The 17839-nt window shown below is 40.6% G+C and overlaps 1 protein-coding gene across 5 annotated transcripts in view; it reads left to right on the forward strand.

Annotated features, from left to right (window-relative positions):
* EDA (ectodysplasin A) overlaps window positions 1-8721 on the forward strand; it is a 629423-nt gene extending 620702 nt beyond the window's left edge. For 3 of the 5 annotated variants that reach the window (XM_063937090.1, XM_063937091.1, XM_063937092.1), the window contains exon 8: window positions 7996-8721. In XM_063937090.1, the coding sequence (XP_063793160.1) occupies window positions 7996-8247 (252 nt within the window). In that variant the 3' untranslated portion in view covers window positions 8248-8721. The remainder of the gene's footprint in view (window positions 1-7995) is intronic. The other 2 variants (XM_063937093.1, XM_063937094.1) reach the window with 1 other exon arrangement.
* Window positions 8722-17839: the final 9118 nt, after the last annotated feature.

Below are 17839 nucleotides of genomic sequence, written 5' to 3' on the forward strand. Positions count from 1 at the left end.
TGAGACAAAGCCGCCAATTCAGATACCCGCCTTGCGGATGCCAAGGCCAACAACATGACTCCTTTCCAAGTAAGGAATTTTAACTCAACCTTACGTAAAGGTTCAAACCAATGAGATTGCAGGAACTGCAATACCACATTAAGATCCCACGGTGCCACAGGGGGCACAAATGGAGGTTGGATGTGCAGCACACCTTTCATGAAGGTCTGAATTTCTGGAAGGGAGGCCAATGCTTTCTGAAAAAAGATTGATAAGGCCGAAATTTGTACTTTAATGGGGCCCAACTATAGGCCCGCATCCACACCTGCTTGCAAAAAATGGAGCAAATGCCCCAGCTGAAAATCCTCCGTAGGAGCCTTCTTGGATTCACACCAAGACACATATTTCCTCCAAATACGGTGGTAATGCTTTGCCGTCACTTCTTTTCTAGCCTGAAGAAGTGTGGGAATGACTTCACTGGGAATACCCTTTCGGGCTAGGATTTGGCGTTCAACCGCCATGCCGTCAAACGCAGCCGCGGTAAGTCTTGATACACGCACGGTCCTTGTTGTAACAGGTCCTCCCGTAGAGGAAGAGGCCAGGGATCTTCTATGAGCAACTCCTGAACATCTGGATACCAGGCCCTCTTTGGCCAGTCTGGAACAATGAGTATCGCCTGAACCCTTGTTCTTCTTATAATCTTTATCACCTTTGGAATGAGTGGAAGTGGAGGGAACACATAGACTGACGGAAACACCCACGGTGTCACTAGGGCGTCCACCACTATTGCTTGAGGGTCCCTCGACCTGGAACAATATCTCGGAAGTTTCTTGTTGAGGCGAGACGCCATCATGTCTATTTGAGGAATTCCCCAACGACTTGTCACTTCTGCAAAGACCTCTTGATGAAGACCCCACTCTCCTGGATGGAGATCATGTCTGCTGAGGAAGTCTGCTTCCCAGTTGTCCACTCCTGGAATGAAGACTGCTGACAGAGCGCTAGCATGTCTCTCCGCCCAGCGAAGAACTTTCGCGGCCATCGCCGCTCTGCTCTTTGTTCTGCCCTGGCGGTTTATGTACGCCACTGCTGTTATGTTGTCTGACTGAATCAAGATGGGCAGACCGCGAAGAAGACGTTCCGCTTGCAGAATGCCGTTGTAATGGCCCTTAATTCCAGAATGTTTATGTGCAGACAAGCTTCCTGGCTTGACCATTTTCCCTGAAAATGTCTCCCCTGTGTGACTGCTCCCCAGCCTCGGAGACTTGCATCCGTGGTCACTAGGATCCAATCCTGAATCCAGAACTTGCGTCCCTTCAGGAGGTGAGAACCGTGCAGCCACCACAGAAGGGAGATTCTGGTCCTGGAAGATAGGATCGTTTTCCGATGCATGTCCAGGTGAGACCCGGACCACTTGTCCAACAGGTCCCACTGAAACACTCTTGCGTGGAACCTGCCAAACTGAATGGCCTCGTAGGCCGCCACCATCTTCCCCAGCAACCGAGTGCATTGAAGAATCGACACTCTTGCCGGTTTCAGAATCTGTTTCACCATGTTCTTTATTTCCAGAGCTTTTTCCTCTGGAAGAAAAACTCTCTGTAATTCTGTATCCAGAATCATACCCAGGAACGACAGCCGTGTTGTCGGAACCAACTGTGATTTTGGCAAGTTTAGGAGCCAACCATGTTGTTGCAGAATCGTCAGTGAGAGCGCAACGTTTTTCAGCAATTGCTCCTTGGATCTCGCCTTTATGAGGAGAACGTCCAAGTACGGGATAATTGTGATTCCCTGCTTGCGCAGGAGAACCGTAATTTCCGCCATAACCTTGGTGAAAATCTTCGGAGCTGTGGACAGACGAAACGGCAACGTCTGAAATTGGTAATGACAATCTTGAAAAGCAAACCTCAGGTAAGCCTGATGTGGAGGATATATGGGGACGTGTAAGTAGCATCCTTTATGTCGACTGACACCGTAAAATCCCCCTCCTCCAGACTGGAGATCACAGCTCGAAGAGATTCCATCTTGAATTTGAATTTTTTTAGATAGAAATTCAGGGAGTTTAGGTTCAGAATCGGTCTGACTGAGCCATCCGGCTTCGGGACCATGAACAGGCTCGAATAAAGGCCTTCCCCCTGTTGTGACGGGGGTACCGTGACAATGACTTGATTTTGACACAGCTTTAGTATTGCGGCGCATACTACCTCCCTTTCTGGAAGAGAAGCTGGCAAGGCCGATTTGAAAAATCGGTGAGGGGGCACGTCTCTAAACTCTAATTTGTACCCTTGGGTTACTATTTCTAATATCCAAGGATACAGGGCCGAGTGAACCCAGACCTGACTGAAGAGTTTGAGACGTGCCCCCAGCGTCATGCGGTTGATTTGGTAGAAGCCGGAGAGGACTTCTGTTCTTGGGAACTTGCCACAGCCTGTGACCTTTTTCCCCTTCCTCTTCCTCTCATAACAAGGACGGAGGACCCTCGTCCTTTTTTGTATTTATTGGGCCGAAAGGACAGCATCTGATAGTGGGGCGTTTTCTTTTGTTGTGCAGGAACATAAGGTAAAAATTATGACTTACCTGCGGTAGCCGTAGATACCAGGTCAGTGAGGCCGTCACCAAACAAGACACTACCGTTAAACAGTAGAGACTCCATACTCTTCTTAGAGTCAGCATTCCATTGATGAATCCACAATGCCCTCCTAGCCGAGACTGTCATGGCATTGGCCCTTGATCCCAACAGGCCAATATCCCTTACAGCTTCTTTTAAATATGCTGCAGCGTCCCTGATATGACCCAGAGTCAAAAGCACGCTATCCCTGTCCAGGGTATCTATCTCAGATGACAAGTTATCTGCCCACTTTTCAATAACGCTACTCACCCATGCCGAAGCAACGGCAGGCCTGAGCAGCGAACCTGTAGTGACATAAATTGATTTTAGTGTATTTTCCTGCTTACGATCCGCAGGATCCTTTAGGGCTGCCATGTCAGGAGACGGAAGCGCTACCTTTTTGGACAGACGCGATAGAGCTTTGTCCACCGTGGGTGTTGACTCCCATTTTTCCCTATCCCCAGAGGGGAACGGATATGCCACCGGAATTCTTTTGGGAGCCTGTATCTTCTTGTCAGGATTTTCCCAAGCCTTTTCAAAAAGAGCATTCAGTTCATGAGAGGGAGGAAACGTCACCTCAGGTTTAAACATACAGACCCTTGTATCAGGAACAGCAGGGTCCTCCGTGATATGTAATACGTGTTTTATCGCCAAAATCATGTACTGAATGCTCTTAGCCAGTTTAGGATTCAATCTGGCATCACTATAGTCGACACTGGAATCAGAGTCCGTGTCAGTATCTGTATCTGCTATCTGGGTAAATGCACGTTTCTATGACCCCGAAGGGGTCTGAGCTTGCGACAATGCATCCTCCATGGATTTTCTCCATGTCTGGTTCTAAGACTCAGATTTATCTAAACTCTTAGTCAACCATTCAAAGCACTCAACATATTTACCCAATCAGCCGTCGGCGGTGCCGACATGGTCACTCCCACAGCCTTTTCTGTCCCCACTCCAGCCTCCTCCTGGGAAGAGCACTTAGCCTCAGAAATGTCGACACACGCGTACCGACACCCACATCCACACTGGGGCTATAGGGGACAGACCCACAGCAAGCCTGTTAGAGAAACACAGAGGGAGTTCTGCAAGCTCACAACCCAGCACCAATCCCGGTTCTGAAGCGTGTAATATACTGCCCAGACCTGTTAGCACTTTTAAATTCAATAAAATAGCACCAAATCCCTTGCGCCACCTCCCCCCCCCCCCCTGTTTTGCACCCTGTTACTTGTACAGTAGTGTGGGAGGCCAGACACAGCGTCTCTGCAGCTGTGAAGAGAAAATAGCACTGGTCAGAGCTGTGAGGGCTCAGCCACGCCCTCTTAATGACGCGCTTCAGTCCCGCTTAATTTCATATATTTATACTGGTGGGGGTCTATATTTAGTGCCCAGGCACTGTATACTCTTGTGCCAGTTGCTATTGAGGATTTGTGCTGCCCAGGGCGCTGCGCCCTGCACCCTGCAGTGCCGTTTTGTATGTGGAAGCATGGCGCGCAGCGCGGCCGCTGCGCGGTACCTCAAAAGCCATCATTGAAATCTTCTGCCGTCACTGATGTCTTCTGATCTTCTTCTACTCACCCGACTTCTGGCTCTGCAAGGGGGTTGACGGCGCGGCTCCGGGAACGAGCATCTAGGCGTACCTAGCGATCAGACCCTCTGGAGCTAATGGTGTCCAGTAGCCTAAGAAGCAGAGCCCTGAAACTCACAGAAGTAGGTCTGCTTCTCTCCCCTCAGTCCCACGATGCAGGGAGCCTGTTGCCAGCAGGTCTCCCTGAAAATAATAAACCTAACAAAAAGTATTTTTTCTGAGAAACTCTGGAGAGCTCCTCAGTGTGCATCCAGTCTCACTGGGCACAGAATCTAACTGGAGTCTGGAGGAGGGCATAGAGGGAGGAGCCAGTTCACACCCCTTTTAAAGTCTTAAAGTGCCCATGTCTCCTGCGGATCCCGTCTATACCCCATGGTTCTTGAAGCATCCCCAGCATCCTCTAGGACGTATGAGAAAAGCTGTTTATCGGCTAACTCTCCTGCATCGGTACTGCATACACACCTATAAAATTGTTGACGTGAACCCAGCTTAAGGAGCCATCAACTGATTAGCAACCTTTCATACACTCAGTAGCTCGCATCACAAATATGCAGTAAGTCTGGTCAGACTAAACAGGTTTAGTCCCTGTTTTTAACCAATGTCCTACTACAGGGCTTATTTAACATTATACTATGTACATATGTGCTGTAACAACCTTTAATTAAAGTAATCAAGTAAACACTTTTGTGTCTAGTGTGGTATATGTTTTTAATTAGAATGTTTTATAATGTAAAAAATAGTTTATAACGGATAGCACACATTAGAAAATGCATGTCAGACAGTGCATAACACCGAAAACTGTAGTGTATGATATATTTATTTTAATATGCATTTATTATACACAGTTTGTATAAGCTCACAGAATGATCTGTGGTTGCTGATGGTTGACTGGGAAAGACTAGCTACTTTTTGACCTAAGGGGGCAAACATGAGCAGGTGTCCAGACTCTAATAGGAAAAAACGCCAGTAATTTAAAAATTGGCCTTGTCAAAACGTGTGGCTGTAGTATTTCTTATGTGGGTGTGGTTTTATGTAGCCAATAAAGTGGATGCAAAGAAGCTTTACTTAAATACAAGACCAATCCGAGACATCTGACTAGTATTCAATACAGAAACTTTTCTGGAGACCTCCGTAAAATACACATAGATAAAATACACACAAAATACACTACTGACTGATTCGACATTCACAGTGTATACATGTATTATGTATGAAAATGACATAACTGACATAGAATTTTCATTAGAATTGACAAAAAAAAATGCCCACCACCATGAAAGTCGTCATTCAGCATGGCGACACCGGGCCTGGTTCAGTGTTGTACACAAACCCAACGACTGAATCTGGCCCACTGCTGTTATTTTACATTTTAACCTGTCGACATCGTCAATGTCAACCTTTTGCTATTGACATTTTAAATGTCAACATAGTCAGCTGTGTTTTTTACCGTTTTTCCATAAAAAAAAAATATATATATATATATATATTTTAAAAAATATATAAATAATACTTGTGCCTCCTAAATAGACAAACCAAGTACCTAATCCCTTCTAATGTAAATAGATATGCTATTACCAATAAAAAAAAAACACCAAAAAAAACATGTTTTACATTTTTTTTATTAGATTCCGCCAGCAAAGTGTGGCGGATTGAAAATGACGAATTTACTGTGTAAAAGCACTGTTGTCGAATTTACAATCTTCAATTGAATATACTTTTGTTGAAATGCCGCATTTGTACCATTGCAGAAATGTCGAATTTGAGAAATGTCGAATTTCAAAAAGTCGATTTTGGAATGGCCATTTTTTTGACGAAAAGTACTGTATTGCATTGTCTAAATTTTTTTTTTTGGGCGAAAATGTCCCGTTTTTCTACATTTTCGGGAATTCGACCGCAATTGCATATACCCCATAGTGTCTTCATATTTGTCTGTATTACAAATAACACATACTGTACACAGATTGTTCCATGCAGTATTTTATTGCAAACCCGTAAGCTTTTAAAGCAAATGTTTTATTTATTTTTTTAAGATATAATATACACTTTGTAGGATAGATAGATATATGTATTTATTATATATCGGAAAAATGCTCCCTGAAATATTAAATTCCTGTGCTCTGGTCTACACAGCTGAAAGCTGTTGCCCTAACAATGGCTTTGAGCTTGCCTCTACCAGTAAATCATTAAATAATTTAAACTTTTATGCATAAATGACCCGCTAATTCAAATAGCATTGACCATACTGGGAATTTGAAGAAATACTGTGAAAATTAAGACCACAGAGCATTCTAAGAAAATAAAAGATAATGTTAAAGACATGTACAAGACAGGAAAAGGCTGAAAAATAATATCTAAGTGCTTGGATATCCTAGTGAGCACTACTGAATCGATTGTGAGGATTTGGAATCTGCATCTTACCACCCAGGCATGGCCTAGACAAAACCCACCCTCAAAGCCTAGTGTCAGAGCAAGAAGACTTTCGAGGGAAGCCAACTATCACTTTGAATGAGCTACAGAGCTAAATGGCTGGAACTGGATAGAAGGTGCATCAGCCAACCATATTAACAGCTCTGCATACAACTGGCATGTATAAGAAGGATAGCTAGAAAGAAGCCACTACTGAAGAAAAACCACATCAAAGCACATCAGTGATCCAGCTAAATTATGGGATAGGGTTTTGTTATCAGAGGAAACAAAAATGGAGCTTTTGTAACCCCAGTTCAAAACTGTGTGGCGCAAACACCATTGTAAGGATGCTTTTCCTCAGTGGGTACAGGGCATTTTGTTAAAATTGATGATCCAATGGATGATGCATAATACATGGAATACTGCATGATAACATGCTTCAGTCTTCTGGCAGACTAAAAGTTGGGAGTAGATTTCCTTTCAGCAGGACACTGATCACAAGGACAAAGGAACACTGGCATGGTTGAATAACAAATAGATGAATGTTCTACATTAGCGAAGTCGAAGTCCAGAGGGTAGATTTACTAAAGCTTTTAAAACAGACAAGTGGTAGTGTTGCTCCTTGCAACCAATCAGAGTCTGTCCATCATTTTCTAGAATGCAATAGAGAAAGGGTAGCTAGAAACTGATTGGTTGCTATAGGCAACACCACCACGTGTATGTTTTGGAATCTATAGTAAATCTACCTCCAAATCTTAGTCCAATTAAGAAGACATTATTGGAAAACTGCAGTCCACAAGCGTCGTCCTGCACAACCTGGAGCAAATCTGCAAGGCAGAATGGTCACAAATTACTACCAGTGTGCAATTTCGTAGAACTAGTCTACCAGGGTTGAATACTTACGCAAGCGGGTTTTAATGGTTTTGATTGAAAAACAAATCTGGTAACAAATAATGAATTGAGAATTTGAAAATGTACTTATACCCGTTTGCAATAAAAACATCTGGATTAATCTGTGTAAATATGCTTTTGTAATACAGACAAGTCTGTTGATTTATTGAGGTTTGAATACTTTTCAAGCCACTGGATATAGATAAATAGAATATAATGGTACTGTTATTAGTAGTGTAATACAATGTTTAAGATGATCATAACATTTATGTTATAAGGTGTGCTGTTAATGTATTATAACTGTATTGCTTACAATCAGATGTTTGATTTTTGCACAATGTGTAGCCATAGTAATAGGCTTAAGTTCAAACAGAACTGGCCTAGAAATTAAGTCTGGGTTCACTTCAAGCCAGTGTATCCAACTCAGTAAATTCCACTCCAGTGTGGAGTTTATTTTTACATTTCTAATATTTAAAAAAAAAAAACAAGGTTAATATGCTTTAATCTGACTTTTAGCACTTTCCTCTCACAGGTTTACTATATCAACTTTACAGATTTTGCCAGTTATGAAGTGGTGGTAGATGAGAAGCCATTTTTGCAGTGTACGCGAAGCATAGAACCGGGTAAAACCAACTTCAATACCTGCTACACTGCTGGAGTTTGCCTCTTAAAAGCTAAACAGAAGATTGCAGTAAAAATGGTTCATGCAGATATCTCCATCAATATGAGCAGACACACAACGTTCTTTGGGGCAGTACGCTTAGGGGAGGCCCCTGGCTCATAAGCCCTTAAGCAAAATGGAAACTTTTAAGACCTGCATAGTGTTACCAGCCCACTGGATTTAGCAGGCACCATTTCACCTTTTCCTATCGAATATTGCAGAGATGAAAATGTAAAAGAACATGTCTCTGGTCAATAGGATGTAGCTGAGGACATGCAGAATAAAGGGCTGATTTTAGTCTGAATGGTGACACTGTCATATTGCATTACTCAGAAGACAAGCCACTGTTCCGCAAGTGTGGCACGGGACCATGTTGCCAGTGTTTTGAAGAACTACTATTGGTGTTCTTGTTGCACTAGCTGGCTGCTGCCCATGGCAAAGGGATTATTAACGCTGGTGAACAATTTTATTTTTATTTTTAATTGATAAATTGAGATACAAACTGTTTTTCCTGTATTTTTTCTTTCATGAATAATATATACACCCCAGAAAGAATTTATGCATTCAAAATACAGTGGGTTAAGTTTTATATCTTCATTCATTTCTGGTCATCAAGTAATTTGACTTCAGGTTGGTTATAATTCTAGCAGACCTCGGGGTAGTAACTTACACCAGGAAGAAGGGTACTTCTGGTGCAATTGCTGCTGAACAGTGAATGGTTACTAAAGATGAAAAAATAAATCTTAAGGAGTTATCATCATACTTCTGCCAGTTGTTTATAAGATAACTTGCAGATCATCAGTGTTAGATGTCTGCTTCAAATAATGCACTAAAGATGTTATAGCACATCTATGTCTGCACAACATTTCATCCAGTCTCTACCAAGAGTTACACATGTACTCTTCCAGCTGTGACACATTTAGGGCAATGCACATTCACAGGCAGACAGCTGTCAGACTATTGATACATTTTACAAATGTTTATATTTTGAAAGCCTTAATCCTTGGTGATTCAGAAAACGTTATGTTATGCCATGCCGGCGTCCATTGAAATAATTTTGTTGTTTTGTAAAGCACTTTGTATAATATTGGTGTTTTATGAATAGATTACATCTGTGCATACAGTACATGATTAAATGCAGTTTCTCCACCATATGGCAACAGGTAAAAAATCAGTTTGATTCTAAAAAACAAAAACATTGTACAGCATTTGCTGTTTCCTCTTAGACAACATCCTTAGTTATGTTACTGAGAATGGGAGTGTTGGCAGTGGTGCATGAATGATGTTTGATGTTACTGGGGGAGAAATTATTACTTTGTTTATAATGCCCACATTTATGTTTAATTACATATGCCTGCTAATCATGTACAGGGTTTCCTATAGAACTTCTAAAGTTTCATCTCAACCAGACCAGTTCAGGCAATATACAGTTCCATTGTATCTTTTTCTGCTCCTCCTCTGAGCTATACCTTTTCATCTCCAAATGGGCAATTGTAAGATGCACACACAGGTTCAGTATGATTTGCCGATGGACGGGATGCCGGCTGTTAGTATACCAACAGCGGCATCCTGTCCATATGAATCTCGACAGACCCCTATTAATCTCACTAACCCTCACCATTTCCATTCCCTAACCATCCCTTGTGGGTGCCTAACCCTCCTGTGTGGTGCCTAACCCTGTGAGGACGATTGGTATGCTAGCTGTCTGTATTGTGGTGCCAGCATCCCAAGCAGCGTTGGTATGTAGACGGCGGCATTGTGTCCTCCCTTGGGATCCCGGCGTCTGTATATTGACCGCCGGGACCCCATCCGCCAGGAATCTAAACTGCTTCCCGCACACACAGCAATATTTCCTGGACTGATCAGTATGTGGTCTACCCTGAGTCCTATTCATTGGGCTTTCCTGATGAGCAAATTCACACACACAATTTTCCTAACTGTCCAATGAAATTTGGATATGGAAATCAGATTGTTTCCAGCGCACAGCGCAATGTTTCCAGAGCTATCTAATAAGTAGCTGATAATGCTTTACAAATATAATTGCCCCTGGTTGAGGAGATGTGAATGATCCCAGATAAAAATGTTCTGGTCCTGCCTCAGGAAATGAGATGGAGAGGGGTAGAGACACTGCAAGTCATAAACCCTTTCTCACCCGGCCAGTACAGATGATCTGTGTTAATGAGATCAATTAAGTCAATTGATTTTAGATTCTGTCATAATCCTAATGAAGGAATAACAGCTATTATGGCAATGAGTAATAATAGAAACAAATCAAAGGATATACCAGGGTAAAGAAAGAAAAGGATAGGAACAAATGGTGATGCTGCTGTTGGAGTCACATACCACACATCATATGCAATGATTGATGTTCTACAACACTGAGTATTCCCTGTGAGTCTCCACCTCAGGTACTAACTCAGCCCACACTGTTTCGCTTCCAAGATCGGACGAGATCGGGCATTAGCAGTGTGGTTTGATAGTAGAAGGATTTGGTCAGACGTCCAATGAGAGTGCACCTATATAGGGGGGGATAATTAGCTGGGTCTTATAGATACAGTGTGGATCTGCTTTTTGTGTTAGGCAGGAGACATCAAGTCCCACACCGGTGGTATTGTGTCCCTGGATCACAAATGAGAGTCCACGAAAAAGAAAGATATATAGATTTATGAAAAAAAACGAAGATATATAGATTTATGAAAAAAACCCTAAAAAGGAAAATGGAGATCAATTAGGCTGTAGTTATTAGGAACGGGTGATAAAAATTACCCGTCCGTATAGATACAAATGGATAAGGAAACACGGATCAAGAAATTTTTTTATATATATGTGTACATTGGTACTGGTGTAAGGAACAGAAAATATGTCAAAGATAATTGTAGATACAAATAAATAGTACTGGTATATGCAATGAAATAATCACTAGTGACATGGGTGTCATTAGAAACACTTTGTGTGAATTGGAGCTGTTATAATCATTAGGATATAGGGAAATAGACATGAAATTCTCATATAACCCATGCAGCAATATGACAACAGGATCTGCAGGAGGAAAGTCAAAGAAGAATGCAGTATTACTTTCCTATAAAATGCAGTTTTTAATCCTGATGCAATAAACTAAGATGCATAAGCCTGGAAAAAGGCATAAATGAAGCCACACAAAAAGCAGATAAATAGTACTGGTATATGCAATGAAATAATCACTAGTGACATGGGTGTCATTAGAAACACTTTGTGTGAATTGGAGCTGTTATAATCATTAGGATATAGGGAAATAGACATGAAATTCTCATATAACCCATGCAGCAATATGACAACAGGATCTGCAGGAGGAAAGTCAAAGAAGAATGCAGTATTTCTTTCCTATAAAATGCAGTTTTTAATCCTGATGCAATAAACTAAGATGCATAAGCCTGGAAAAAGGCATAAATGAAGCTGCACGGATATAGATACAATTTCTATGACAGCTGGGCAAAAATTAGGAAGTGAGCAAGCCCCACAGGGGTGAAACATGTTTTCCATTCCAATGGGTCCTGTTTTGTCCAACTGCAAGTGATTCACTCCTAGCCTCAGGTCAGATCATTCCATCCTGCCATTTTGGGCTAATTTTTGCCCAGCTGTCATAGAAATTGTATCTATATCCGTGCAGCTTCATTTATGCCTTTTTCCAGGCTTATGCATCTTAGTTTATTGCATCAGGATTAAAAACTGCATTTTATAGGAAAGAAATACTGCATTCTTCTTTGACTTTCCTCCTGCAGATCCTGTTGTCATATTGCTGCATGGGTTATATGAGAATTTCATGTCTATTTCCCTATATCCTAATGATTATAACAGCTCCAATTCACACAAAGTGTTTCTAATGACACCCATGTCACTAGTGATTATTTCATTGCATATACCAGTACTATTTATCTGCTTTTTGTGTGGCTTCATTTATGCCTTTTTCCAGGCTTATGCATCTTAGTTTATTGCATCAGGATTAAAAACTGCATTTTATAGGAAAGTAATACTGCATTCTTCTTTGACTTTCCTCCTGCAGATCCTGTTGTCATATTGCTGCATGGGTTATATGAGAATTTCATGTCTATTTCCCTATATCCTAATGATTATAACAGCTCCAATTCACACAAAGTGTTTCTAATGACACCCATGTCACTAGTGATTATTTCATTGCATATACCAGTACTATTTATTTGTATCTACAATTATCTTTGACATATTTTCTGTTCCTTACACCAGTACCAATGTACACATATATATAAAAAAAATTCTTGATCCGTGTTCCCTTATCCATTTGTATCTATACGGACGGGTAATTTTTATCACCCGTTCCTAATAACTACAGCCTAATTGATCTCCATTTTCCTTTTTAGGGTTTTTTTCATAAATCTATATATCTTCGTTTTTTTCATAAATCTATATATCTTTCTTTTTCGTGGACTCTCATTTGTGATCCAGGGACACAATACCACCGGTGTGGGACTTGATGTCTCCTGCCTAACACAAAAAGCAGATCCACACTGTATCTATAAGACCCAGCTAATTATCCCCCCCTATATAGGTGCACTCTCATTGGACGTCTGACCAAATCCTTCTACTATCAAACCACACTGCTAATGCCCGATCTCGTCCGATCTTGGAAGCGAAACAGTGTGGGCTGAGTTAGTACCTGAGGTGGAGACTCACAGGGAATACTCAGTGTTGTAGAACATCAATCATTGCATATGATGTGTGGTATGTGACTCCAACAGCAGCATCACCATTTGTTCCTATCCTTTTCTTTCTTTACCCTGGTATATCCTTTGATTTGTTTCTATTATTACTCATTGCCATAATAGCTGTTATTCCTTCATTAGGATTATGACAGAATCTAAAATCAATTGACTTAATTGATCTCATTAACACAGATCATCTGTACTGGCCGGGTGAGAAAGGGTTTATGACTTGCAGTGTCTCTACCCCTCTCCATCTCATTTCCTGAGGCAGGACCAGAACATTTTTATCTGGGATCATTCACATCTCCTCAACCAGGGGCAATTATATTCTTAATATTTCCAAATAAATTTTGTTTTATCTGCTGACTAATCAACCTAGTGTTATTCATTCTAGTTATTTAACTACCATTAATGAGTGCGCCCACACAAGAGCCTTCTTCTTTCTCCCTTTTGTTTATGCATATGTCACTGGCTCTGGGCGCACCCCCAAATTGGACATTATATTAAAGATTTTACTTGAAAATTGTCCAAATTTGGTTTTTCTGTAATCAAAAACTATTTTTAGACCGGTGCCGGGTCGCCCCCTTTGTGTAACAATGCTTTACAAATCCAAAGTTGTATGCAGCTGCTGGGTGTAAACGTGCTAATCCTGCAGGAAGCGTCTGATATAAATAGACTCCTTCTGCAGACTTCTGTTATCTGCTACTGCATTCGAAGATACAGCATCAGATCATCTGCAAAAACATTGGTCGTCTGAGTAATCCTCCGGTTAGGCTGGGTGACCGGTGTTCTTATTCTGCCGGGACCAGGAATCTGCATTGGAACATACCCCCATTTTATAAAACACTCATCGTTGCCGCCCCCAAATGACTGCAAAATATCAGTCATGCTGAGGCTTGGGGGCACTGCGAGCGATGTTACAGAAGGAGATCAGCACAGTACTGATCCTGTGCATGCGCAGATCTCTTCCCATCAGTGATGTACACAGACCAACACTGAATCAGGCCCAAAATCAACATAAAGCCAATTTCTGTGAAGCCCATTTCTGAATTCTGTAGCATTGTGTATATTGCTCAGTTTGCCTAAAGTAGCTACAGTTCTGATCATAGTGTATGTATTCTTTTTCAGATATCAAAAAGTAAGCTTTGGGTATGGCCCGATTCCCTATCCTGCTGGTTCTGATCCGCAGACATTAATGATAGTCTATCCATCTGTGAATCGGCAAAACACAACATGTTAAAATTCCAAGGATTACTGATCCCAATAATTTGTGGGTTGGAATAAGCAAATCGAGTATTTATAACATGTTTAATTTCCTCGATCCTTTTCTAATGTATGACCCCCATTTGTTCAGCCGTAGATTAAAAGACAAAATCCACTGCAAAAATAAATAACCCACTGTCTGTGTGCTTTACACCACTCCACCCGACGCTTGGCATTGAACTTGGTGATGTGAGGCTCGTATGCAGCTGCTCGGACATGGAAACCCATTCCATTACGCTCCCACCACACAGGTTTTGTGCTTACATTTAATGCCAATGGACATTCAGTACTCTTCAGCTATGGAATAAGCAGAGCGTTGGTGACTTTTATTCATCATGCACCTTAGCAGACGTTGACCCCACTCTGTGATTTTAGGTGATCTTCTGCTTTGTGGCTGAGTTGCTATTGTTCCGAAACGCTTCCACTTTCTAGCAATATCACTTATAGTTGAGCATGGAATATCCAGTAGGGATGAAATTTCATGAACAGTCTTATTGCAAAGGCGGCATTGTCAGGATTCTGTAACTTTGTCTGTCCCCGGAGGGGGCACTAGTGGGTCAGTGTAGGAGTGATAGAGGAAACGGGGAGAGTGACGAAAAGTTCCGCGCATGTGCGCTTGATATTTATTATCACACAGGGATAACGGATGACAGGCATCCAATCACAGTATCTTGATTGAAATCACTGAGCTCTTCAAATGACAATTTTGTCTCACAAATGTTTGCAAATGTAGACTGCATGGCCAAGTGTTGATTGTATACATCTGTGGCAACTTGTCTCATTGAAACACCTGAATTTAATAATTAACAGGTGAGGCCAAATACTTTTGTCCATATACATACCTCCCGACATGACCCTCTTCAGGAGGGACAGAATGCTCTTCTCCTGGACTTCCCTCTTAATGTATGATTGCCGTCACCTGTACTGAAACACCTTTCTTATCCATTAACCTGTTCAATACAGGTGCCAGCTATCATAAATTAGAAGAAAAATGCAGAAGCAGAGCATTGTGTCCCTCCTGGAGAGGGTCATGTTGGGAGGTATGCATATAGTGTGTGAGTGTGTACATATATACAGGTTGAGTATCCCTTATCCAGAATTCAAAATCTAACATTTTTGGGTCCCCTACTGAGATAATGACATATAGATTATGTGTATACTTAGATATATTATATAGTTTTATATATATATATATATATATATATATATATATACACAAGCATATATATAAATGTGTCATTATCTCAGTAGGGGAACCAAAAATGTGTGATTTCGAATAAGGGATACCCAACCTGCATATGTGTGTGCGTGTATATATATATATATATATATATTAGAGATGAGCGGATTCGGTTTTACTCGGTTTTACTCGGTTCTCAAAACCGAATCTTATTGGCTCACGGATGTCACGTGTTTTGGATAGCCAATAAGATTCGGTTTTGAGAACCGAGTAAAACCGAGTAAAACCGAATCCGCTCATCTCTAATATATATGTGGAAAATGGATCTGAGTGCGCCATGAGAGATTGTACTGTAAATCACATCAATATAATAACATTTGAGAGACTCAATTTTAAAAATGTATTACATAAAAAGCTTAAGAAACACAGTGAAGTTTTACAAATGTTGGCAGATATAATTCACAACATAATTTTGTAACGAAACATCCAAAAAAAGGACTCAGTGATGATAACTGGCTGTTGTTCGCAATAGGTTGTTGTACAGATGGATACAGTACTTAAATGATTTGGGTGGGTTCATTTAAGTACTGTATCCATCTGTACAACAACCTCAATTTTTAAAATTGAGTCTCTCAAATGTTATTATATTGATGTGATTTACAGTACAATCTCTCATAGCGCACTCATCCATTTTCCATATTCTCTTTTTTGAACCTTTTCTAACAGGAGGTTTTCGCTGAGGTGCAGCTCAGTCTATTGTTACACAGCGCCGTAGGGTACTCCTTGTTTTATATATATATATATATATATATATATATATACACTGTATATAATACAGTGCAAAAGTTTTAGGCAGGTGTGGGGAAAAAGCTGCAAAGTAAGAATACTTAAAACTCAAATCAATATTTGGTGTGGTCCCCCCTTTCTCTTCAAATCAGCATGAGTTCTTCTAGGTACACTAGCACAGTTTTTGAAGGAACTCTGCAACCTTTTAGCATTTCTTCCACATGTGCCTAAAACCTTTTGCACAGTACTGTATATAATATATACTGTTTGTATTCATATATATACACACACACAATTAACCGGATCCTAAGTGGAGAGCAATATTTCTGAAGTCTAGTCATAAAATGAGAACTTGTCGTAGTTTTGGTTTTTCATGTACAATGTCACACTTAAACTTATCACTCCATTGGATTAAACCTGTCAACATGTAACAATAACTGGAAGAACTGAAGACGTAACAAAGACGAACAGAAGAAACTTCAAGTGAACAGCTGAGTAAGGTGCTTTGTGCTTAAGTGAACCTGCCTTTTCAGTAAAAAACCTAGTGCAGAATGTACAGTTTCCAGGTACCTAAATAGTAATGTTTAATTCCAGACATGCAATACATTTAATCTAGCACAACTACAGTATAACGGGGCTGTCTTGTGCACATGAGATGTTAATGATTGCACAGGGCATATTTTGAAGTTAAATCATTTTTGAATGTGCAGCAGTCAGAATTAAAGTAAAATAAACCCCATTTTCAGTGTAGTGGGACTGTGCAGTGGCTAGCAGCATAGTATTTTACTCTTAAAGTCAACATATGTGTTTGTATTACAAATGACATACACATCAGACAATGGGGGTAATTCAGAGTTGATAGCAGCAGCAAATTTGTTAGTTGGGCAAAACCATGAGCACTGCAGGTGTGTCAGATATAACATTTGCAGAGAGTTAGATTTCGGTGGGTTATTTTGTTTCTGTGCAGGGTAAATACTGGCTGCTTTATTTTTACACTGCAATTTAGATTTCAGTTTGAACACACCCCACACAAATCTATCTCTCTCTGCACATGTTATATCTGTCCCCCCTGTAGTGCACATGGTTTTGACCAACTGCTAACAAATTTGCTCCTGCGATCAAATCTGAATTAGGACCAATGTTTTATTATATACCATAGTCTCTTAAAACACATTTTCAAATTTAGAATTCAATATCTGTCTGCAGATTAAAAATAAAATAAATGCTGCTTACATTCAGTAAGTATCCATCTCCTGTAGACTAGTACTTGTTAAAACCACCTCTTGCTGTAATAACAGCTAAAATACTGTTAAGGAAAGCTGCTATCTGGTTTGCACAGTGTTTGGGAGTAATTTTTGTCTCGTACAACATTTTAGCTGATTCACGCTAATGTTTTCTAGCAAAACCCTATACACTGTACATGCTTTGTTGCTGTTTCTTCAGTAGTGGCTTTCTAGCAGAGATGGATAATCCACATGTTAAAGTAGGTAGCTGGCTAGGACCCATGGGGCCCATCTGCCACACAGCTGTGTCATATCTTAATAACACTAATTTTTCTTTAACCACTTTACTGTCGATATTTTTTTTTCCAAAACTGCTCAGAAATTGTCTTTTTTTTTTTTTTTTTTTGAGTGAATTAGGTGAAGAGCATGTATTTAACGTGATCCAACATGATTTTAGTAAAAAAAAAAAAAAAAAAAAGTGGTAAATTTTGTAAAACATTTGCACCATCATGAGTTTTATTTTAATAGCCTCAGCAGCCGCCAGGTAA

Source organism: Pseudophryne corroboree, chromosome 8, assembly GCF_028390025.1.
Source record: "Pseudophryne corroboree isolate aPseCor3 chromosome 8, aPseCor3.hap2, whole genome shotgun sequence".
NCBI lineage: Eukaryota > Metazoa > Chordata > Amphibia > Anura > Myobatrachidae > Pseudophryne > Pseudophryne corroboree.